Here is a 23,546-nt window from a genome sequence, read left to right on the forward strand (position 1 = left end):
GAGAGTGAAGTGCAGGAAGACAGAAATGAGAAAGTCTAGAGTACTAAGAGTTGGGGTGTTGAACAAGACTCTCTATGCTTTATGATGATATACACAAGACTGACAACATTCAACCAGCTGAAAACAGCATAATTCTTTACAACAAATTGTATTTCAATAATGAGCTTTTAAGAACATATTAAGACAAACAATTACCTTAATAAATCCTTGCATGGTTACCTTCCCATTGCTACTATCTAGAAGAAATAATGTTTAAGAAAAAAAAGTTATTTATATTCAATTGAGTTGTTAAAGCGCAAACAGGGACGTCCTCGTATTACCTGGCGACACACCTTCATGGAGGACCTCAGAACAGTGGACACCAGGTGGGAGGAGGCTTCAGACATTGCCAGTGACAGATCATTATGGAGACAGCTTGCCGCCCAATGCGCCGAACGGCGCGGGAGGACCTAAGTCTAAGTAAGTAAGAGTTGTTATAGCCTAGATATTCAATATGGATTAAATGGCAAGTATCTCTGACAACCAAAGTCTAGCATCTGGCCTGCTTAAGTGGCAAGTGTCTAGCAAAGCTATTTTTATTTCAGGAGTATGCCTTAAGGAACTATCAAGTTGGGTTAATAAACAATGGTATTCCATCCAACAACTCCTGATACTAAGTTGGTGTCAAATGTTTTTACATGTTTCGGATGTTCCTTCTGAGTTGAAGATAATTTACTTCCTAGCCAAAACCTCCTGCAGGATGACAGGAAATGTGAGCGGGCAGGGTTTGAGCTCAAGACCATCGATAAGTCCCAATAACAGTCCAGCATGCAAACCAGGCATGTCCAGGCAGCCTGGATCACATCACCATGGCCAAGAGTGGGACCATGACATTGTTCAAACCAAAAATTACCCCTGAACTTGATGCTGCTGGAGAACATCTGGCCAGTTTTTCTTCAAGAGAGCATCCAAGTAAATGGTAGTGTACCTAAAATAATGCCTAATATGTCCCTTTCCATCACACTCACTAAGTCAACAGTATAATAGCAGCGCAAGATATTTTCATCTATTTCTTCCCATAGTAAATGCACATGAAAATCTGAGTCAACAATTGAACTTACTTGGCAGTCTTGTTTGAAGAAACTCAACTTCATCTTGGTAAAGAAGTCTGGGATTAGCTGGATTCAGGTTTGCTACTCTATCAGCCAGCATTTTAAGCACAATCTCCACATCCAGAGAATCATCACAGTGAAATCTCCCATCATACTAACAACAATAAAATATCTTTACTTCATAGTTTAAACTTTTTTATCTAGAAAAACCCTTTTAACAATAATAATAAAATTTTATATTGGACATTGTCATACTTCAGTGCACAAGCCAGAAGAGAGAAAGTTAGTCTTAGTGTGCCTAAGTGCGCAAGACTGAAATGGAGAGTTGACATTGTGTATATAAAAGAGAAAAAACTTGTTTACTGCTAGACTGAATCATCTTGAAAACCTTGATGACATATTGATGTAAATAAAACGTAATTTAGAAATATTTAGAAAAAGATTGAATGTTAAGATAGCAGTTTAAGAAGCTTTAAGAATAGACTAACAAGGATGCAAACAATCAAAAAATTTCCTTGTATGATACTATATAAAGTACATAGCTATAAGAGTCATTGTTTCAAATTATAATTCTGTGATGATTAGTTATTGATGCATATACATGCATGAACTGTGGCCAACTCTGCAGCTCCAGAATTGGCTTGATCAGCCACTCCAGATTCTGCCCCATCTCAAGACGTAACCAAAGTCAGTGACTCATCTGGGTGCATCCATTGTCTTCCGAGACAGAAGGAGCTATATAATATATATATGTGAATTCCTGCACCACCATAAGTGTGTGATTTTCAATATGTATCGCTGGCATTTCTGTGACATCTTGTGTCAGGATTTTGGCCTTGGATAGGCTTAGAGTAAGGCTAAACTCTTGACAGGCAGCTGCATTCACAAGCCTCTGCAATCCTTCTTGTGAATGAGATATGAGTGCAGCATTATCGGCGTACAGCAGTTCCCTTATCAGAATATGCCGTCTCTTTGTTTTTGCTTTAAGGCATGCCAGGTTAAATAGCTTTCCATCGGATCTACTGTAGACATATACTCCAGGGATTTAAAAGCGCTGGTGACTACAACTGAAAAGAAGATGCCGAATATCCTTGTTTTACTCCGCTCTTAATGGAGAATGGCTAGAGGCGGAAGTGTCAAACTGTACGGTGCCCTGCAAATTTTCATGAAAAGCTGACACTAGTTTCCGTAGCTTGTTTGGACAGCTGATTCTCTCTAATACGGCAAACAAGCCAAGTCTGCTGACAAGGGCAAACATTTCTGTTGTGGATCTACCAGCCCTAAAGCCCTACTGCAATTCTGGGTAAACTCGTTCTGCCAAGATCTGCAACCGCTTCAGTATTACTCTGCCATAAGCCTTCCCAGCTATGATAAGAAGTGAAATGCCTCTATAACTGTTACAATCGGAGCAGTCACCTTTATTTTTGTAAACTGTTACTATGTTGGCATCCTTCAATTTCTGGGGGACTATTCCTTGCTCCCATCACAAACTTAACAGTTCGTGGAGTGGTTTGATTAGGGCATGCTTTCCAGCCTGAATGGCTTCTGCAGGAATACCATCTCCTCCGGGTGCTTTCCCGTGTGCAAGCATGTCAATGGCTGTGCTCAGTTCCTTTGCAGAGGGTGTTTCGTCTAATTCGCTAAAAATTGAAAGTGGTGGGAAGTTAGACAAAGCAGTAGGCGAGATGGCATTTTCAAACTGGTACAGTTCTGCATAGTGCACTACCCATCGCTCCATTTGCAGTGCGCGATCACTGATGACTTGATCATCTTTTGGCATGAGCGGGGCACACTTACTGGTGTGAGGTCCAAAGGCTTTTTTCATGCCCTCATAAAGTCCTTTGATGTTACCACAGTCACAAAGGTCCTGCCAGTATTTGTTAGCACACTGTCTTGCTGTTCTTAGGGGCATCGTTTCGAGTAGATCTGAGCATAGCTTGGGATGGGCTCCTTCTTGTAGTTTAGCATGGCTACTCTCTTGTTTCTAGTGGCAGTTTCCATTTCTGGCAGACTTGCTTCAAACCAGTCTTCATTTATCTTTGTTTTGTTCCCAAGACTAGTGAAGGAAGCCATTGAGATTATCCCTCAAAAAGAGCACATGGTCATTCTAGGTTCAATGCAAGAGTAGGAGCAGACCACGTTACCTGGCCAGACTGCCTTTGGCTTTTTGGAATTGGCAGGATGAATGAGAACGGACAAAGACTTCTTGAATTCTGTGCATACCATAAGCTCTGCATTACCAACACATACTTCAGAACAAAACCACAGCACTGTGTCTCTTGGAGGCATCCTAGGTCTGGGCACTGGCACCAGCTGGACATGATACTGACACAGAAAAGGGGCATTGGAAACATACTGCTGACACGTAGAGCGGACTGTGATGCTGATCACACTTTAGTGTCCAGCTGGACAAGACTGCTGCCTACTAAGATCCACACATCACATGGAAAAAGAAAACCTTGTCTGAATACTGCAAGTACAAACAATCCCTATCTTTGCATCGAATTTACAAAGAAATTAGATGAAGCTTTTAAAAACTTCTCAGTGACTGAGGTAGAAAAACCTGGATGTTCATACATGATGCTATGTACCTAACATATGTATATTGTTTTTTTTGGTCTTATTGTAACAGACACATTTAATAAAAGCTTTTGAGCAGTTTTATTTGCTTTCTATGTAGCTCTACCAAATGATATTAAAGATAGAAATAAAAAATTGAAGCAAATAATTTAATCATTTATTCCAAGATACATTTTGAACATTGTGGTATGATTGGTTAGTTTAGTTGATAATATGCCATGGAAATAACATGAATGTTGTGGGTTCAATCCCCATATTGACCAATTTTCTGATCTTTATTTTTCAATGGTAAATATATGAATGTTTAATTAACTATATTATTTGAACAATACTCACTAAATCAAAGTTAGCACAATACCACATCCTAGCTGCAATGAGCTCTAGAATCTGATTGGACCCAGTATTAAACATAAATGGTAGAGAAAGTGTCTGAAACAAATTGATTCATAAATTGAAGATAAAACAAAATACATGATTCTTATAATGAAAGTAAGAATAGTGAAAAGGACCATTTATTTTTTGTGCAAGTTATAAAGTCATAAAGGAGCAAAATATTTATGTTGCTAATTGGTTATCTGGAAATCAATAACTATAAAATCTTAAATTTAAACACAATACAAAGACAAGTAGTAACAAAAATGAAAAAAAAAGAAATAAAATATCTAGATCTAGATTCTATTTACTACATAGGAATATATATAGTTCGTCCATCGTGGTTCGATGAAGACCACTTTGTCATCCAGGGGGCTGAGGGCTTTGCACTGGGGTTTTATGCCTCCTCATGTGGCTGGTGAGACCTATGTGAGCCCGGAATGTTCGGCTGCACACTGGGCAGGTTATTCCAGCTGGAGCTAGTGTCGTTTGTCTTGCTTTTCTTTTCTGGCGTTTTTCTTCTGCCTGCGTTGTTCTTTTTTCCTCAGCAACCTGTGCGCCAGTTTTCACAGCGTGACGCCATGATGCTCTGTCATGTGCCTCTGTCTCCCAGGTGCCAGGGTCTATGCTGAACGCCTTCAGAGAAGCTTTGAGGGTGTCCCTGAAGCGCTTTCTTTGCCCACCTTGCGAGCGCTTTCCTTCGCTTAGTTGGCCATACAAGAGTCGTTTTGGGATGCGGTGGTCTTCCATTCTGTAGACGTGACCTGCCCATCGCAGCTGGGACTGCATCAGGATTGTGTGGATGCTTTGCAGACACGCTCTTCGAAGGACTTCTGTATCTGGTATTTTGTCTTGCCATTTGACATTTAGTATTTTTCTCAGACATGTCATGTGGAAGCGGTTTAGTCTCTTTGCATGTTTACTGTACACTGTCCATGTTTCTGAGGCATAGAGCAATGTAGGGAGGATGACGGCTCTGTAGACCCCTAGCTTGGTGTTTGTGGTGATACCACGTCTGTTCCAGACATTTGTAGACAGTCTGCCATAGGATGCACTGGCCTTGGCGATACGCAGGTCGATTTCACTATCGATTTTTCCATTTCTGGAGAGTGTGCTGCCAAGATATGTGAATTTGTCCACTGCGTTTATATCCTGTCCATTTATAGTAATGCTTGGATCCAAGTAGGCTTTCCCAGGAGCAGGTAGATATAAGACTTCAGTCTTGTTCGTATTGATGGTAAGGCCAAAGTCTGAGCATGCTCTTGAGAAGTCACTGACGATGCTCTGCAGATCGTTTTCAGAGCAGGCATTTAGGGCACAGTCATCAGCAAATAGCAAGTCTCTGATTACTGCTGCATTTGTTTTTTATTTTGCTTTAAGCCGCCTCGGGTTGAATAGGCCACCATCAAATCTGTATGATATATTTATCCCGTTGTTTTCTCTATTTGTGAATGCATCTGTCAACATAGCGGAGAACATGATACTGAACAGTGTAGGTGCTAGGACACAGCCTTGTTTTACCCCGTTTGATACTTCGAAGGGCTCTGATGGTTCTCCACTTTCTTGGACACGAGCCTTCATGCCATCATGAAATAGTATCACCATGGTTATGAATTTTTGTGGACAGCCATACTTTGACATGATCTTCCAGAGTCCTTCTCTGCTAACAGTGTCGAATGCCTTTGTTAAGTCGACATATATTGAGAACAGGTCAGCATTTTGTTCTTGGCATTTTTCCTGGAGCTGCCTTGCTGCAAAGATCATGTCAATGGTTCCACGCTCTTTTCTGAAGCCGCACTGGCTTTCTGGTAGTAGACCATATTCTATGTGTTGCATAAGCCGATTTAGTAGGATGCGTGCAAGGATTTTCCCAGCAATAGAGAGAAGAGATATTCCTCTGTGGTTGTCGCAGATCTGGCGGTTTCCTTTTCGCTTGTATAAATGAACAATTTTGGCATCTTTAAAGTCTTGTGGTATTGACTCTTTTTCCCACATAATTAAGAAGAGCTTATGAAGTCTTTCAATCAGGGCTAATCCACCTTTTTTGTAGACCTCTGCGGGAATGGAGTCAGCTCCTGGGGCTTTTCCGCTTGCGAGCTGTTGAATGGCAAGATCGGTTTCCTTTAGCGTAGGTGGGTCATCCATTTTTTCATTTATTGGTACTTGCTGTAGCCTGTCTATGGCCGCTTCATTTATGATGGGAGGTGTATTGAGAACCTTTTCGAAGTGCTCTGCCCAGCGTTTTAGGATTTCTTCCTTATCTGTCAATAGGATTGTCCCATCAGCATTTAATAGAGGGGATCAGCCTGACTTTGTGGGTCCATAGATTTCTTTTATGGCATGGTAGAAGTTCTTCATATCGTGCTTGTCAGCAAATTCCTGTATTGTTTCCACTTTCTTGCTAAGCCAGGTATCTTGCATTTGGCGTAGCTGTTTTTGCAAATTTTTGCGGATGTTAGTGAATGCATCTTTAGTGGACTGGGAGTTTGGGTTGTTCAGACACAATTTGTGGAGCTTGTGCTTTTCGTCTAATAGTTTTCTGATCTCAATACTGTTTTCATCAAACCAGTCCTGATGCTTTCTCTCCATAGGACCGAGTATGTTTAATGCTGTGCTATAGATAGAGCTTCTTTGAAGCATTCCCAGCTTTTATCTACATTTGATTCAGTTAGAACGGTGGACTTGAGGCAGTTCTCTATTGCATCTGCAAGCGACTTTTCAGTTTTGTCATCTGCTAAGCTGGCCGTGTTTAGCCTTTTTAGGGGTTTTGATTTTTGCGGACGTCTCTTTGGTTGGATACGAATGTTTAGTTTTGTGATGATGAGGCGGTGGTCTGTTCCACACTCTGCACCACAGCAAGATTTGGTGACACGAATGTCCTGACGGTCAGATTGTCTGGTGATGACGTAATCTATGAGGTGCCAGTGTCTTGAGCGGGGATGCATCCAGGAAGTTCGCTTTCTCATTGGAAGACTGAATATTGTGTTCGATATGAGCAGCTTGTGTTCAGCACAGGTCTGGAGTAGTAATAATCCGTTGCTGTTGCATTGACCTATCCCGAATTTGCCTAAGACACCTTTCCAGATGTGATGGTCAGAGCCGACTCTTGCGTTAAAGTCACCGAGAATGAGTAGCTTTTCTGTTTTTGGAATATTAAGCAAGGTGGAGTTTAGTTCTTCATAAAACTTTGCTATGACATCATCTGGGTTGGTCATGGTGGGTGCGTAACAGCTAACAATGGAAATATGTTTCTTTCCGTTTTGTAAAGGCAGCTTTAGGGTCATGAGCCTATCACTAATTCCTTTGGGAGGCCCGACTAGTTTAGATACTATTGATGTTTTTATGGCAAAGCCGACTCCAGATTCACGTCGTACTTCAGTGCTTCTACCGCTCCAGAAGAAAGTATATCCAGCTCCTCTTTCGCAGAGTTCACCTTCATCTGCAAGCCGAGTCTCACTTAGTGCTGCTATGTCTATGTTGTATCTGTGGAGCTCCCTGGCTACTAGTGCAGTTCGTCTTTGTGGTCTATCAGATGTGTCGTTGTCAAGTAGTGTGCGCACATTCCATGCGCCTATGGTAAGAGGAACTATCCTCGTCTTTTTCTTTGAATTTCTACCGCTTGAGTAGGGTTCCCGCCAACTGCGGTAGGCTGGCTAGGGTAGTTTTGAGCAGGCAATTTTTGGGGCACCTTTTCTAGCCCTGTCCTCATGCTATGGAGGTGAGCAGTGCACTCCTAAATAGGGCTGCTCAGCCACTCAGGGGGCTGCCGGACTCCACTGCTGCTCTGTGTCAGTGGTGAACGACCATATGGCCTGAGCCGCCTGTGTGCAGGGTTGCAGCTACGGCTTCTACATAGGAATACATATTAAGTTAAAGGTAGCATAGAAAATATAAAATAGCAATACAGATTCTGCTGCCACAGCAGTGACTAATAACCTACACACACACACTGCCTAATGCTGTCCTAAGACAGTACCTAGTTTGCACTTGTATAAGTGACAAGTTGAATACGTAAAGAGTTAATAGCAGAATCTCAATTGAAAGGACTTTTGGTTAATGTAGTTATAACATCATTAGTAAAAGAAAAAGTTGAAACTCAATTGAAACTAGGGGAAAACTCAAGTCATGAAACTCTCACTAGGCTAGAATGTAAGCTTTGAATTGTACCTGCACTTTCATCTTTCCTATCCCCTTGAAAGAAATGTAGACATCATACACCAGTCTAAAGAACTGTTTGTAGATGTGGTTCTGCTCCACCCTTGAGAAGCTTTCAATAGCCACATTCTTAAAGATGACATGATGTGGAAAGTTCTCATCATTGATATATTCAGTAAGAAAGGTCAATACAGTACTTTGGTCTCTTTCTTTGCCTTCAGCCTTATCTCTCTCAGCAACTAGGTACATGAAAGCCTTATCTATTTGTACATCTTTTAAGCAGGAACCCCCAAGAAGTCTGCAGTCAGAGAATACATATGAAATAAAACCGGTGTAGAGTGTAATGTTCAAATTTTAATATAGAGTAGAATATAATGGTAAGATTCAAGTTAAATTTTAATTGAATGATGTAAATAAGAAATAGGATACAAATATAAATGCAGATTTCAATGGTCTCAATTGTTCATTGTGAAGGGTGGGAAAAACATTTTAGGTAGATGATTTTTTTTTAGATTTTTTAAAATTGTATTCTATATAATGAAGCTGTCTGTCAATAATATAATACTCTGACTATAAAATAAGTTTAAGAATGATATGGCTGAGCAGTGAGCTCAGATTTGAATAAAAGAGTGCACGCTTTTATAATGAATATAATCATGAAAAAATTTGATGTGTGGTCATTTTGTAGGGCACTATAGTCAAGAGATTACCTCAGTCTAGTCTAACGATTATCTTAGTCTAGTCTAATGATTATCTCAGTCTAGTCTAATGATTATCTCAGTCTAGTCTAATGATTATCTTAGTCTAGTCTAATGATTACCTCAGTCCAGTCTAATGATTATCTCAGTCTAGTCTAATGATTATCTCAGTCTAGTCTAACTATTATTTCTATCTAGTCTTAAGATTAATTCATGATGTTACGCTAGCCTAAATATTACCTCACTCCAGTCTCAAAAGTGTTCTTTTTTTTGGTGCGATACTTCCTTTTGGTTTTCAGTTTGTCAGAACCTGAAGATTCCTCTTTGCCTTTTTTGTTTCCAACACTTTCAATGCTCATCAAGTCTTTAGGTTGTTTGTAAACAACAAGGTTGCTAGGAGAAATTTAAAAAAAATTATTGTCTTTTTTTTTAACTTAATAAATTTAATAATCAAAATCTAAATGATCTAAGGCAATGCATTCAAGAATCAAATATGGTATCAAAGGTATTTCTTCAGCTAGTAAAAAATATATTATTTTTTTATTACTTGAAATTTGACAATAATCAAAACTAATAAAATCTATATTTTCTAAATTAAAATTAAAATAATAAATTTGGATCTTTTTTATTGTTGGTAATTCAAATTTAAAATACAATATGATATTTATAAAAAAAAATTCCAAATGCATACCATTTCAAAAGATCTATTTTGATTTGATACAATATTGACTCCTTGCGTTTCATTTCTTCTTCATAATTCTGTTGGAAATACTTGAGAAGTTCTGTTGGCTCAAACCAATTCAATACAGTTTGCAGAAGTTCACCAAATGCACTGAAGCTACAAAACAAGGTGAAAAACTATGTGAATATGCTAATGCTTTACATTATCACAATGCCACTGATTTTTCATACATATTCAGATATAACAGAATGCTCATTATGCTTAAGATCTGAAATGGGACAGGAGAAAAAGAAAAGGAGTATGTAGATTTAGATTGCTAAAGATATGCTGAATAAAAACTGACCACAGTAATGAAAAGAATTAATGAGAACAAGAATGCTTGCTTAAGCATTTCTATATATATTTACGCCATCAGGTCAGAAATACCATGGAAGAGTAAAAACTTAAATAAACAAAAATAAAATAAAATGTTAAAAACAGTTTTTTTGAATTTAAGAAATAAGAAAAACAGCAGCCATAATACTTACATTCATTCAATCAAATCTAATCAAATTCACCTTGCTTCAAACAATTTAATGAATTCTTAGTCTAAAAGAATTAACTTTTCTATGAACAAGGTATTTAGGCTATGTATTTCCTTAATTGCATTTCTGTAATTATTATTAAACTAAGTAATCTCTTTACATGTCTACATTTCTCAACATGTGTACTTGCAGTCAATTGTAAAATTTACCAGATGCTGGGAAATAAATACTATAAATCTTATGCCTCTTGTTAAATAAAAGTAAATGTTTACATTCCTAATGATAATTGGTTTGGTTGTATTGTAAGACATGGCTCACAATAAAACAAATCATTCTTCAAGGTACAGTGGAGGGAGCACAAAGGAAGGGTCGTCCAAACAAAGCTGGCTGGATAACATAAGAATAGACCAACCTCTCTCTTGATATTTTGCTAAGAATAGCTGTTGTCCAAGAACGGGAGGGATTTAGATACGCAAACTTTCACAGCACCCTTACAATGAAATTGAAGGGACAGATGACGATGATGATAAATAAGTTTGTAAAGTTTTTGTAGGATTTCCTTCAACTGTTTAAGAGTATGAAATATTGTCAGGGTACTTGTGAAAGGTTTTAGGGACAAAATTAGGCCATTATAATTTTAAAATAATTCATTCATTGTTATTTCATTTACACAGGACAAACATGTAAATGTTGCCGATGAACAAAATTGACTTCCTATCTTGCTGCTTATTAAACTGCAAAGTACCTCTTGGCCAATGGATCTAACTTTGCCTTTGGTCCAACATGAACATTAGCCCTTGCTTTAGCTACTTTGAACTCAGCAACTTTCATAGACAACACTTGAACATACTTCATCATGGTGTCTAACATTAGGTCAAAATGGTTCAATATTGAAGAATGGAGCTGCGGAAAAAACAAAGTTTATTCTGCTGAATGAATAAGAGATATATTTTGTTAGCAAATAATATGAAATTTAAAGCAATAAAGCAATGAAATATATGCAAAAAAAGATATCTTGTTGATCAGCAACTTGATATATCTTCTGAAAGAGTAGAAAGGACAATTTGAGAAAATCATGCAAAATATTTTTATTTTTTTTTTAAAGAGAAATTATAAAAGGATTTTCAAAAATTTTTAGCAATTATTAATTGTGTCGATAAAGATATCAATATTGGTTTGAAGTTAAAAACAAGGCAACATTATTCTACCTAATACTATAAAGAAATCCTCAAAATTAGATTTATGCATGTCTATTAGTTGATTTAGTTAATGTTAAAGACGAATATGAAAAGAAATATTTTGTTGTTTCTTGTGTCTTTTTGAGTAATGAATTATTTCATAAATTAATTTACCTCATCTGGATCAAATATGAACTCATCCAATAGAGGACAACTATTTGCACCTACTAGTGAAAAAAAAAAAAAATACAATATTATTATTTTGATTATGTAACAACCATTTGGTATACTTAATTTATACTTATGACAGTAATCCTATATCTATAGTGTTATTAATATACACATTAAATTTTGAAAGAATTTAGCAACAAAGATAAAAAACAACAAAGAATTATTTTCATTTTAAAAACACTTTCCTAATTTTTGTATTGTTTAAGGATAAAACTGAAAATATTATATCCCATTTCATTTATGGAACCTCATATCAAATTTCTGAAGTGGGTTCACCAAATAATTGTTTTAGTGGAATCAGCTCTTCAGAAACTATGACAAAAAAAAAGTGAGCAGCTAAGCATGGACTGTATCTTATGCTAGTGAAAGGCTGAATATTTTAAATTTAGAACACATTGTTATAAGCTAATTATATTTAGTTAGAAAGATGAAATTTCATTAATGGTAGGATGACCCTGAGTCTACCAACTTTAATGAGTACCTGACATACACTGGCAAAGTAAAGGCAGTTGGTGGTTGTGCTGGCCACATGACACCCTCATAACCATCTGCCATAGAAACAGATGAGCTTTACACCCATGGTCTGAAAGGGGTACCTTTACTTTTTTTTACTAGAAAGCTAGTAGTTTTATGTAACAATGAAATTCAGTTATACTCCAATGACAAGGAATTCAGAAAAAAAAAAGAAGAAAAAGAAACTGAAAATCTAGAGTTCAATGTTTGAGTGTAGTGGTGCACAGACTTGTCTAGGGCCAAATGTTTGAGTGTAGTGGTGCACAGACTTGTCTAGGGCCAAATGTTTGAGTGTAGTGGTGCACAGACTTGTCTAGGGCCAAATGTTCAAGTATAGTGGTGCACATACTTGTCTAGGGCCAAATGTTTGAGTGTAGTGGTGCACAGACTTGTCTAGGGCCAAATGTTCAATTATAGTGGTGCACATACTTGTCTAGGGCCAAATGTTTGAGTGTAGTGGTGCACAGACTTGTCTAGGGCCAAATGTTTGAGTGTAGTGGTGCACAGACTTGTCTAGGGCCAAATGTTCAATTATAGTGGTGCACATACTTGTCTAGGGCCAAATGTTTGAGTGTAGTGGTGCACAGACTTGTCTAGGGCCAAATGTTTGAGTGTAGTGGTGCACAGACTTGTCTAGGGCCAAATGTTCAAGTATAGTGGCACACATACTTGTCTAGGGCCAAATGTTTGAGTGTAGTGGTGCACAGACTTGTCTAGGGCTAAATGTTTGAGTGTAGTGGTGCACAGACTTGTCTAGGGCCAAATGTTTGAGTGTAGTGGTGCACAAACTTGTCTAGGGCTAAATGTTTGAGCATAGTGGTGCAGACTTGTCTAGGGCCAAATGTTTGAGTGTAGTGGTGTACAGACTTGTCTAGGGCCAAATGTTTGAGTGTAGTGGTGCACAGACTTGTCTAGGACTCTTTCACATTTTCTATATACATCTCACAGGCCGCATCCTCACAAAAAAATTTTAGTCCAAGAAACATGAGCTAAGGCGACTGTATTATGTACTGAAGACAGAAGTTTCCAGGGACTATGTCACAAGCATCAATTCTGTTAGTAAACCGAAGAGAAATAGTTGTACTTACTTAAAGAATTGTAACTTGTCAGCATTTTCTGTAATTCCTGTTTCAATATACAATACATAGCGTTGTACAATAATATGTTTATTATACAAACACAAAAATCTCCCAAAAAAATTTAACATTAAAACTTTTTCTAGAAATTTTCTGAATGCAACCTTTCTAGTCATATGTTACTTTTCCCCAATAATGTATGTAGGTGAAAAAAATTATAACGTTCCCTTTCAGACCTTGCAATGTATGGGGCAGATGATGTAAAGGTCATCTGTTTCTGTGGTCTATGGTTAAAAAGAATGTTATTGTGACCAGCATAAGAACCAACCACTATTACTTTTCCCCAACTAAAGTCAGTTACAGATTAGAGTTGGGTGATTCAGAGGTGCTCTAAAAATCCCAAAACTCAAAAGTCTAGTCTTATCCAGGATTTGAACATGAGACTTTCCAGTTCTGAAACCAAGCCCTTTCCCACTCATCCACCATGTGAAAAAGATTTTTTTTGTTATATATCAATGTTCTAATAAAGATTTGATTACGTGAAGACATAAATGTATACTTGAGAACTCTGGTAAAGAGTTCTCAGATTATCTACAACATGTAAAGCATTGTTAAATGAATAATTGACATTGAGTACGTACATCAATATTTTTTTCAATGTCAAGAAGCTCTTGAGAAACAGACTCCGTGACTTGTTCTATTACTGGAAGGTTATTGGTTGAAACTTCTACATTTATCTAGGAAGACAAATGAAACCATAGATCCTTTAGTAAACACTTTCAGTTGTTTACCAATCTCTTTGAGTATGAGTATTTTTTACTACAATGGAGGATGGCAAACCAAACAAATTAAATGCATTTCTTACAGTTATGTAGACAAATCTGAACTGAACAGCATTAGACCATTGTCTACTAGGTGTTCATTGTTCTAGAAATGTTTAACACATGTATGTAAGATGTGAATTAGTGTAAATGCTTATTGTAATTTAGTGTTAATTTGATACCATTATGGTTAGCTACATTAGGATAAGAATTTCTTGATTTACCAATGTATTTCTTAAGTTTATTTTCCTATTCCTTAATATAAAAATTATATACCAATTTAGTTTTCAAATATCTGTATTGGAAATTTTTTTTTCTTGTTAAGAACAAAGTTATTATACTTATTGATTATTTTGTGAATATTGAATTTATGCCTCTTCAGAAAATTTCTTTACATATCATGCTAGCAAAAAAAAAAGATAAATAATAAAAGTCTTACTGTATGTGTTCAAAGCTTGATATTTTCAGGTTAATAAGCATTTTATATTGATGATATTTTTACATTAAAAAATATATACAAGTCTAAGTTCTGTTAGCTACTTTAATTACTTTACAAGAGTGGATTGAATATCAACATTCATCTTAACAGTGGATTAGACAATAATTAAAGGGTAAGTCATTTCTAAACTCCATTTATATCAATTCAAAATACTTAAATTCAGAGCATTTATTTCAAGATCTTCTAATTAAGATTTATTTGTACTTTTAAAAATATCAAAATGGTCATTACAGGGTTGGAAATCAAATGTTGCATATATGATGAAAAGAAATAAAAATAAACTTACAATAAAATGAAAACAATAATTACAAATATTAGAGATAATTTTGATAATCAGTCAAAATGTAGGCTAACTGAGGGCTTTTAAAAAGTGTTTGTTTACAAAGCAGACACAAACAGATGATTAGTGTAAATAGCTAGATGGAAAGTGCAAATGATTAATGAAAATAAAAAGAATGAATCAATGAAATAAAAAGGTGAAAAATTTACACACATTCAAGTATACAGAGGGAACAAGATGTGTCACATTTGAATAAAACGCAAAGCAGTCAGTTGTAGTGGGCATTACTCATCAAGAAAATCAATCAAGCAGTCATGCACAAACTTTTTTAGATTAGTTAGTCATTTAAGCTCTTGTGTTTATGTTTGTAATGTTATCACTGCACCATGAGCCTACATTTTGTTTGTTAACAGCCCTCTTTCAATTAAATTATTATAATGTTCAAAAATGTCTTACAATCCTAAGTGTTGATTTAATCAAGCTACTAATTTGATTAGAAGAGTGCAAAGCTTGTTTAAACACATATCTTCATTAATGTATTATGTATGAATATGTTCACAAAATCCTGCCAATTCATACATTTTTAGCACATTATTAAATTAAAGCATGCAAAGCTATATTATGCTGTATTATAAATGTCATTCATGTCAAATTAACAATTTAAAGTAGCCATTTAAAATCATTTCCACCATATTTTGAACCTAAAGTATTTTTTAAAAGACTAGTATTTGATATATTATTTTGACACAACTGAATATAATGGCTGGTATCTCATTTTAAACTAATCAGGCTAGAACTGTGTTAGTGCTAAAAAGATTTTAAGACTCTTATAGATTTACTGAAAAGTTACTATAATGTTCTCTCAATGGACTTAGAGGTGTTCTGTTATAATGTAATGAAAATATTTTTCAATGACAACTTTTTATATCAACAGACCTACTTTAAACTATGAAAAATAATAGCAGCTTAAGCCAACAATCTTGAATGACTGTGGTCAACAATAAAATTAAAGATCATGTGACAATAGATTAAAAAGGTAGGCCCCTATGTTGGTCTATAATGAAGTCTATTCTTATAAGAAAAAAAATTATGGTGAGAGCTTTTTGTAATATGTTACAAAAATATATTGATCTAAATGCCATTGCTATGTGGTAGGTACAGATAGATTATTACATTTCAAATCTTTAAGTTGTTGTTTTTTTCATAAAAAAAAGAGATTTAAAATGGGTGGTGGGGGAAAAGAATTGAACAGCTAGTGGATATTGTTTTGTATTCCATTACTCACTTACATCTATGCAAGAAGTTGACTCATTAGTATTTTCATCTTCCAGCTGTAATAACAAATATTTGAACAATTAAAATGATACTATGACCAAGAATTACAAATGTTCTGCATCTTACAAGCAATAGAGCCTTAAGATTATAATGACTCCAACAGGTATTCCTCATGACAAGGTAGTCATTTTAGTGCCAGTTAATAAAGAAAATATTTTTGTTTAGAATATGGTTTTGTATCTGTATTTTATACATTTCATGTCCCTTATGTTTTTTAATAACTCAATAAAACTCTATGTTAGTTCTGTGTTATGACTTGTTTGTTTTTGAAGTGCTTTGAGATAATGGTATGTTTGTTGACTGTGGTAAAAAAATAAATTTCATCCTCCTTATTAAAAAGGATAACAATAATTACTATTAATAATAAAACTAATAACATACTGGGTGACTAAGTGAAGAAAAATTATAAATTATATTTTATTCTTTAATAAAAAGAGCAAATGAAAACAAATGATACTAGATAATTAACCAAATAAAAAATCACACTATATATCATGATGCTGATGGGATGGTTAAGATTATGACAATGTATCTATGCATTCATTTTAAAGCCTTAGTATTAACAAGATGCACTTTTGTAAAGATCAAAAGACAGTACTATTATATTAGCCTTAAAAACACTGTAAAATGTTTGTTGTTAAATGTTTAACATGTTTTGGATGTTCCTTCAGATTGAAGATAATCTACTTCTTAGTCTAAACCATGCAAGATGATGGGGAATGGCAGCAGGCAGGGTATAAACCTGAGACCATCGAGAAGTCTGAACAACAGTCCAGCATTCATATAACACAACCAGACAGTTATAAGAAATTGCTAATGGAGTCTATATTATAAATGTAAAATATCACTGAATGATTGATTTGTGTATCAAGAGAGCTCAACAACTGTCAAACAGATTCACATGAAATTCACATGAACTTTCATACAGGCTCGTTTTACCTTTTAAGAAACAGTTGTAAACACATTTGCAGCCTGAATAATGCAATTTGTGAAAAACTGCAAACTGTATTTTTTTAAGAGAACAAAATGCCAAAATAAATGTAGTGTGGAAAGGGGAGGGGCATTTAATTGAGGCCTACAGAAAATGCAATTTTTTCAAAGCTTGAAACTGATGGTCTTAAGTCTAAAGAAAGGTGTGTAGTGTGTAATACCATACATTGCTTGCCTTATGTTTGAAAGATGCACACACAAAAATGGTAAAAATAAATAAAAGGTTTTATATCAAGAGTCAAAGAGTATTTGGGAAGGTAATGATTTATTAAATGATTCTAAAAAAAATGGATATAAACACTCCACTATCTATAGAATGCTTCCAATGGCATACATCTCAAATAAATTCTGACCAGTCCAACACCTGATTTTGACATTTGACTCAGATATTGGGTCCAGCAAAACTGTTATGACTAACTGGAGAAAGGCCAAAGGCAAGTATGACTGGTACCTAAACCTGTAAGCTTCAGGTTGGAGGGGCTTGTTAGACTTGGCTGTCTACCCACCTAGGAGAAGGAAAACTCTGAATTCAAATCTCTGCTGCTATGCAGTTATACACAAACAGGAAAAATTTGAAAAGTAAACCCTGAGGTAAAATCAGGAACTGGTGACTCCTAGGCAGATTGCAGCACTCACTGAGATACACCCTACAGAGAAGCAATACAAGCGTTGTTGCACTGATGCGCTAGTGTGCAAATGTACATATAATACTATTAGGTTACATCTCTCTTCTTTAATTCTTGACATTGATAAGAAAAGTTTGGTGAACGGATGAACACATGCCCTACAAAATTCATGTTTTTCTAAACTTCTAATTACTTTAAAGAGAAATAAAAAAATTTCATAAAAAAATAAAAAATCTCAAATTTTAGTCACATTTAAAAAATTACATTTTCACTTTATATTATATAATTTACTTTTTTTTAACAAATTTTTTATCTATAAATAAAGAGGGATTCTTTAACACAGAAATGAATAATTTAAAAACTCTTTTCAGAATCACAGCTACGCGAGTGTTCAAGGGTTTCTGATTTCCTTTTAGAAAGCAAAAATAGATTACAAGTTAAACACATTAAACTAAAACATATGATACAATACTTACAATATAATGATCTATCAATTCATCTTCTTTACGAATGCAGTCAGCCATTGCAGTCACAAATTTCACAGGATCATTGCCATAAGTGACCTGATTAAAAAGAGAAGTTCATTCTCATTAAGCAGGCTAGTTTTATTTTTAAAACAATATTTTTAAAAAATACTGTTAGTTTAAACAAGCAAAACAAAAACAAGCGACCTGTGTCCATTAAATATGAAACGCTATACTGAAGAAAAGAAGTGTTCTGTTTAACTTACTGTGATAAAGTTACGATCTGTTCTCATCAGCATCAGGCTGTCTGTTTCCACCTCATTTTTAGTATTCCGACCCTTTTCAAGATACTCATCAATTTTCCTCAGAACATCACAAAATTTCTCTTTAGCTTCTTGAAATGAGCGTGGGTTGTAAGACTCACATCCATGTTTTATTTCTTCCCTTCAAGGGAAAGAAGAAAGATATGTATTTTTTTAACAGAGCAAGATTGATCTAAAGAAAAGAGATGAAAATTTGATTTTATCTCCTTTTGATATCCTATAGATGACTCAAAAAAGGTTAAATAGTTTATGTTATACAAAGGTTTAGAGTTATCTACCAACTCTTTGGGTATATCAGTACTTTTGATGGAAAGTAAAGTAAGAAATCATAAGCACCAAAACAAAAAAGTGCTTTATAAATAAATTCTCAGAAAATAATGCAAAGTATAGATATATAAAAAAGCGCAAACAGGGATGTCCTCATATAACTTGGTGCCACACTTTCATGGAGGACCTCAGAGCAAAGGACACTGAGGCTTAAAGTCAGACATTGCCAGTTACAGATCTTTGTGGAGACAGCTTGCTGCCAAATGCGCTCAACAGGGCGGGAGAATACTAAGTCTAAGTAAGTAATACAAAGCATAGATTTTCCTACTGTGGTTCAGTCTATTTAGAGCTACAGACAAACATTTTAAAGAGGAGTGGACATTTCACTTAGATAATTATTTCCATTGCAATGACAGATTCATTTTGCACTATTCTTTGTTGGCTTAGGGTAGTTTGAAAAAAAAAATCTAAATTATTTAGATACACAATATGTTTACTTAAAAGTGATACCTAGTAAATTTTTATAAGAAAATAGTGTTGAAAGACAATTAGCCTAATATGTTTAAAATGATTAATCTATAAAAGAAAAAAAATCAATCAAAAGATCTTAAAATCCATGAATGGTTAACAAAAAATGTTTGTTTCAAACCTTGTTATGAAACTGAGTGCCAGAAAGTAAAAGCATAGCACATATCAGATAGAACCTATAGTGAAAGGTTCTATCTTAGGAGAATCTATAGCTAATGCCCATATAAGATGAGTCCTAGTGGTTTCGTGACTGAAGGAGGCCATATATAGACAAAAACACATAATATGCTAAAAAGTAAAAAGGCTCGAGATCACTTAAGCAAACAAATTAATAATTCAAGCTCATTTCAGTGTGAATGCATTTTCACATGAGCATTAGATTAAAAGATGAGAAATTAAGATTTCATGCAATAAGAAATTAAGATTTCATGCAATGTCTCAGCATACAATTTATACTTCACTTAATTATATGACCAACTTTTGTACTGAGTTTTATGACATTAGTATGATGTATTCCTAGCATTTTTGAACTCATAAAAACAAGAAAATTACAATTACTAACAAAAGTCAATTAATCTTAGAGTTTAATATGTATGCTTAAATACAATAAATGTGATCTTATCATGGACATTTAGTTTAAAAGTAAACAGATTACCCCATTAAAAAAAACAAAAAAACAATAAAACATATGTACACCGAAAACTTATTTAAGGCCCATAGAATAAATCTTAATGAGTTCTTTTTTTTCATTTTTTGAATGAAATAATTTTTTTTCTTAAAGTTAACTAAAATATTTTATGGAGAATAAAGTTACTTAAATTCTCAAATGAAATGAGTTAATTTTTTAAAAAAGGTCACTTAATTTCCCTACCATTTAATGGAGTCAATCATTTGTGCCAGCCTAGTCCTCATAAAGAATGGTATTTGAGTGTACAGAGTCTGCGTGCCCTCGACATTTCTTAATGTCAGCAATTTTATTTTCTCCTTCTTTATTTTCTTATTAGGATCCATTGGAACATCAAAAAATCTTCTGTAAAGTAAAATAATAAAGAATATCTGACCATTTATACTTCAAGCCTAGAAAAGAACAATCTACAATCTTCCAACTAAGAACAGGACACACACCACTATTAAATTACCACCTGAACAAAATAAACTCCACACAACTACCCCTTTGCAGACATTGCGCCCACCCCTTTGAAACCGTAAACGATATCCTCTTTGAATGCCCCTCCCTAATCCACCTTAGGCAGACCCTTCTTCCACTACAGCCCAACATAACCAACACCCTGTATGGCAGTGCTGAACAACTGAAGAAAACAGCACACTTTTTTTCCTTGGCACAGTCTGCAAAAGAGCTCACAGCTCAGCAGCAATAAAGCTGGCTAGAAGAAGAAGAAGAATACTTCAAGCCTAAAAAGAAATAAAACTTAGAGTAGAATCAAATCGGTTAACTTAACATTTTTGTTCAGAGCTTTGAATTGCCTACTGTAGCAAAACGAAGTTACAAAGTGGCGTATTGAACAAAATTAATTATTTAAATAAACGACATTTTCAAATATTATTTTTCGAAGACATTTTTTTTTCGGCGGCTACTCTCAAAAGGTTTAACCTAAATCAAGTTTATCAATCTGTGTTTTTTTTTTCTTTTCAAGGAACATATCGGTTGTATTTGCAGGGTCTATAAATTCATATTAGAACATTTTTCAAGTAAAAACTTTATTCAATAGGTTGTTGAAAATAAGGTATTTTTGCGCGCGTTAAAATGGTCGAATAACCAAAGAGCCTTTAGCCATCTTTCGTTTGGCGTCTTATGCTGAAAAAAACAACAACAGTCCTACTAAAAGTGATTTCGCTTAACATGAGGATAATAGCACGATAAACCTATACGCTACTTGTGTCTGGAATGTCAGCCACACTTCAACAGTATAGGCCAATGCACATACGTTACTTGTGTCTGGAATGTCAGTCACACTTAAACAGTAGGCCTATGGGCCAGTGCACATACGCTACTTGTATATGGAATGTCAGTCACACTTAAACAGTATAAGCCAGTGCACATACGTTACTTGTATATGGAATGTCAGTCACACTTCAGTATAGGCCAGTGCACATACGTTACTTGTATCTGGAATGTCAGTCACACTTAAACAGTATAAGCCAGTGCACATACGCTACTTGTGTCTGGAATGCCAATCACACTTCAGTATAGGCCAGTGCACATACGTTACTTGTGTCTGGAATGCCAATCACACTTCAGTATAGGCCAGTGCACATACGTTACTTGTATCTGGAATGTCAGTCACACTTAAACAGTATAGGCCAGTGCACATACACCAGCCAGCAAAGCTACCTGTTCAGGCCCGGGCTGAGTTAGGGCCCGCACGGGGAACCGGATAGTCGTGCGGGGCAGTTTTTTCCTTTCCTACCCCGTCATGCGCCCATTCAAAACCCCCCTTAGATGAATGGGGCCCGTAAGTAGCAGGGGATGGAGAGATTTGCCCCATTGTTTCACTGATGGGCGTCGGCTGGCGGTCTGAATTTTTGCGTAATACAGTTAAGGTCCCACCACCTTCCCCCCTCTCGTTCTACTGGCAAGGAGTGCCCTCCCCGCCTCGCTCTTATCTCGAAACTCGTTGCGTAATGAAATTCAAGGGGAGACAAAAAAAAGAGCTCAATATAATTGGTTCGGATAGTCTCCCATTTCATTATAAACACACAATAAACTCATTGAATGTTTTGTTATTTTTTTATATAAACTTTTTATTGCTTCGTTTTTTTTTTGTTTTTTTTTTTACATTAAAATATTTCGTTTTAATATATATGTATATAGCTATGAAATAAAAACAAGTGTTTTATTGTTATACAATATATAAGGACGATTCTTTTGATTTAATAATTTTATTTACATATTTAATGAAAACTATATTTTTTTATATTTTAAATTTATCAGAAAATTTTTTACGAACAATATAAAAACTGATGTAAACGCTGCATACAATAACTGTATCCCTGATAGCAAAATTTTCGGGCCCGGTAAGGACCCCCAATTGGGCCTGCCCATACTAACCAAATGGGCCTCAATTGGGGGATGAACTCGGCCCTTAAGATTGAGTCTGGGCTCAGTCAGTGGGCCCAGAAAATCCCCTTGTGAAATCCGTGTGGGACCAGTAAGGGAAAGGACTTGTGGGCCCCAATAAGGCTATAGATACTTGGCCCTTTGGGGAGAATTAATGAAAGCCCAAATGGGGCCCTTAGGGGTCGAGTCTGGGCGAAATCAGAAAGCCAAGATGACGCCGTGATGGAAACCTCATGGGGCCAGTACAGGGAAAACATTAAGGGGCCTGAAAGGGCTTAACACATGGGTTCGATTTGGGGGATGAACGTTGGCCCAAACGGGTGCCCTTAGGGCTGAGTCTGGGTTCAGTTAGGGGGCCCAGATGAAGCCCTGATGGAAACCTCATAAGGCCAGTACGGGGAAAAATTGAGGGGCATGAGAGGGCTAAACTCATGGGCCCCATTTGGGGGATGAACGTTTGCCCAAACGGGGGCCCTTAGGGCTGGGTCTGGGCTCAGTTAGGGGGCCCAGTTGAAGCCCTGATGTAAACCTCATGGGGGCCAGTAATAGGGAAAACATTGAGGGGCCTGATATGGCTAAACACATGGGCCCCATTTGGGGGATGAACGTTGGCCCAAACGGGTGCCCTTAGGGCTGAGTCTAGGCTCAGTTTGCCTCTAGTTTCTCTCTCCCTTTTCTCCCTACTGACAAGGAATGCTCTCCCGGTCTAGCTGTCTATCTCAGACGAAGCATAGAAAGTTATTACGTAACATAACTCGAGGGGAGGGAAAAGAAAAAAAAGAAAGCCATGACATTGCTATGTTGGCTTAGATTATTAATACAAACAATATTGCTGTTTTTAATTATTTTATTTACGCTACTTGTGTCTGGAATGTCAGTCACACTTAAACAGTATAGGCCAGTGAAAATACGTTACTTTATTTTCATAAATTTGACATGCCTTTTTTTTTTAAATAAGATAAATAATGAGCTTTAGATGTCAGAAGAATGCGTTCTGCAGCTAAGAATAATAAAAAAAAAAAACATGCTTTGTGTAGGAGCTCTACCCCGAATCCCGTTTGGGTAGCTTGCAGCGCTTCCCCAGACCACTAGCTGTCAAGAGAAGGGCCATGAACGAAACCATTTTTTTTTCTGCCGAAAGTTGAGGCTGGGGCGTTAGAATTAGGGTTTTGATTTTTTTTAAATCACCCACTCCCCTTTTCAAAATTTCTGGATCCGTTAGTGTCTGGAGAAG

At 36.0% G+C, this 23,546-nt stretch overlaps 1 protein-coding gene across 10 annotated transcripts in view; it reads right to left on the reverse strand.

Annotated features, from left to right (window-relative positions):
- Positions 1 to 23,546, reverse strand: part of LOC106069492 (signal transducer and activator of transcription 4-like) — a 48,075-nt gene that overhangs the window by 13,149 nt on the left and 11,380 nt on the right. For 5 of the 10 annotated variants that reach the window (XM_056042675.1, XM_056042677.1, XM_056042672.1 and 2 more), the window contains exons 2-15: positions 20,105 to 20,263; positions 18,382 to 18,559; positions 18,128 to 18,214; positions 15,990 to 16,031; positions 13,742 to 13,837; positions 13,113 to 13,149; positions 11,455 to 11,507; positions 10,848 to 11,005; positions 9,588 to 9,734; positions 9,137 to 9,289; positions 8,211 to 8,496; positions 4,008 to 4,100; positions 1,101 to 1,245; positions 196 to 236 (exon numbers count right to left, since the gene is read on the reverse strand). In XM_056042675.1, coding sequence (XP_055898650.1) covers positions 196 to 236; positions 1,101 to 1,245; positions 4,008 to 4,100; positions 8,211 to 8,496; positions 9,137 to 9,289; positions 9,588 to 9,734; positions 10,848 to 11,005; positions 11,455 to 11,507; positions 13,113 to 13,149; positions 13,742 to 13,837; positions 15,990 to 16,031; positions 18,128 to 18,214; positions 18,382 to 18,559; positions 20,105 to 20,263 — 1,675 coding nt within the window. The remainder of the gene's footprint in view (positions 1 to 195; positions 237 to 1,100; positions 1,246 to 4,007; positions 4,101 to 8,210; positions 8,497 to 9,136; positions 9,290 to 9,587; positions 9,735 to 10,847; positions 11,006 to 11,454; positions 11,508 to 13,112; positions 13,150 to 13,741; positions 13,838 to 15,989; positions 16,032 to 18,127; positions 18,215 to 18,381; positions 18,560 to 20,104; positions 20,264 to 23,546) is intronic. The other 5 variants (XM_056042678.1, XM_056042679.1, XM_056042676.1 and 2 more) reach the window with 3 other exon arrangements.

This window comes from Biomphalaria glabrata, chromosome 9 (genome assembly GCF_947242115.1).
Source record: "Biomphalaria glabrata chromosome 9, xgBioGlab47.1, whole genome shotgun sequence".
In the NCBI taxonomy this organism is placed as follows: Eukaryota; Metazoa; Mollusca; class Gastropoda; family Planorbidae; genus Biomphalaria; species Biomphalaria glabrata.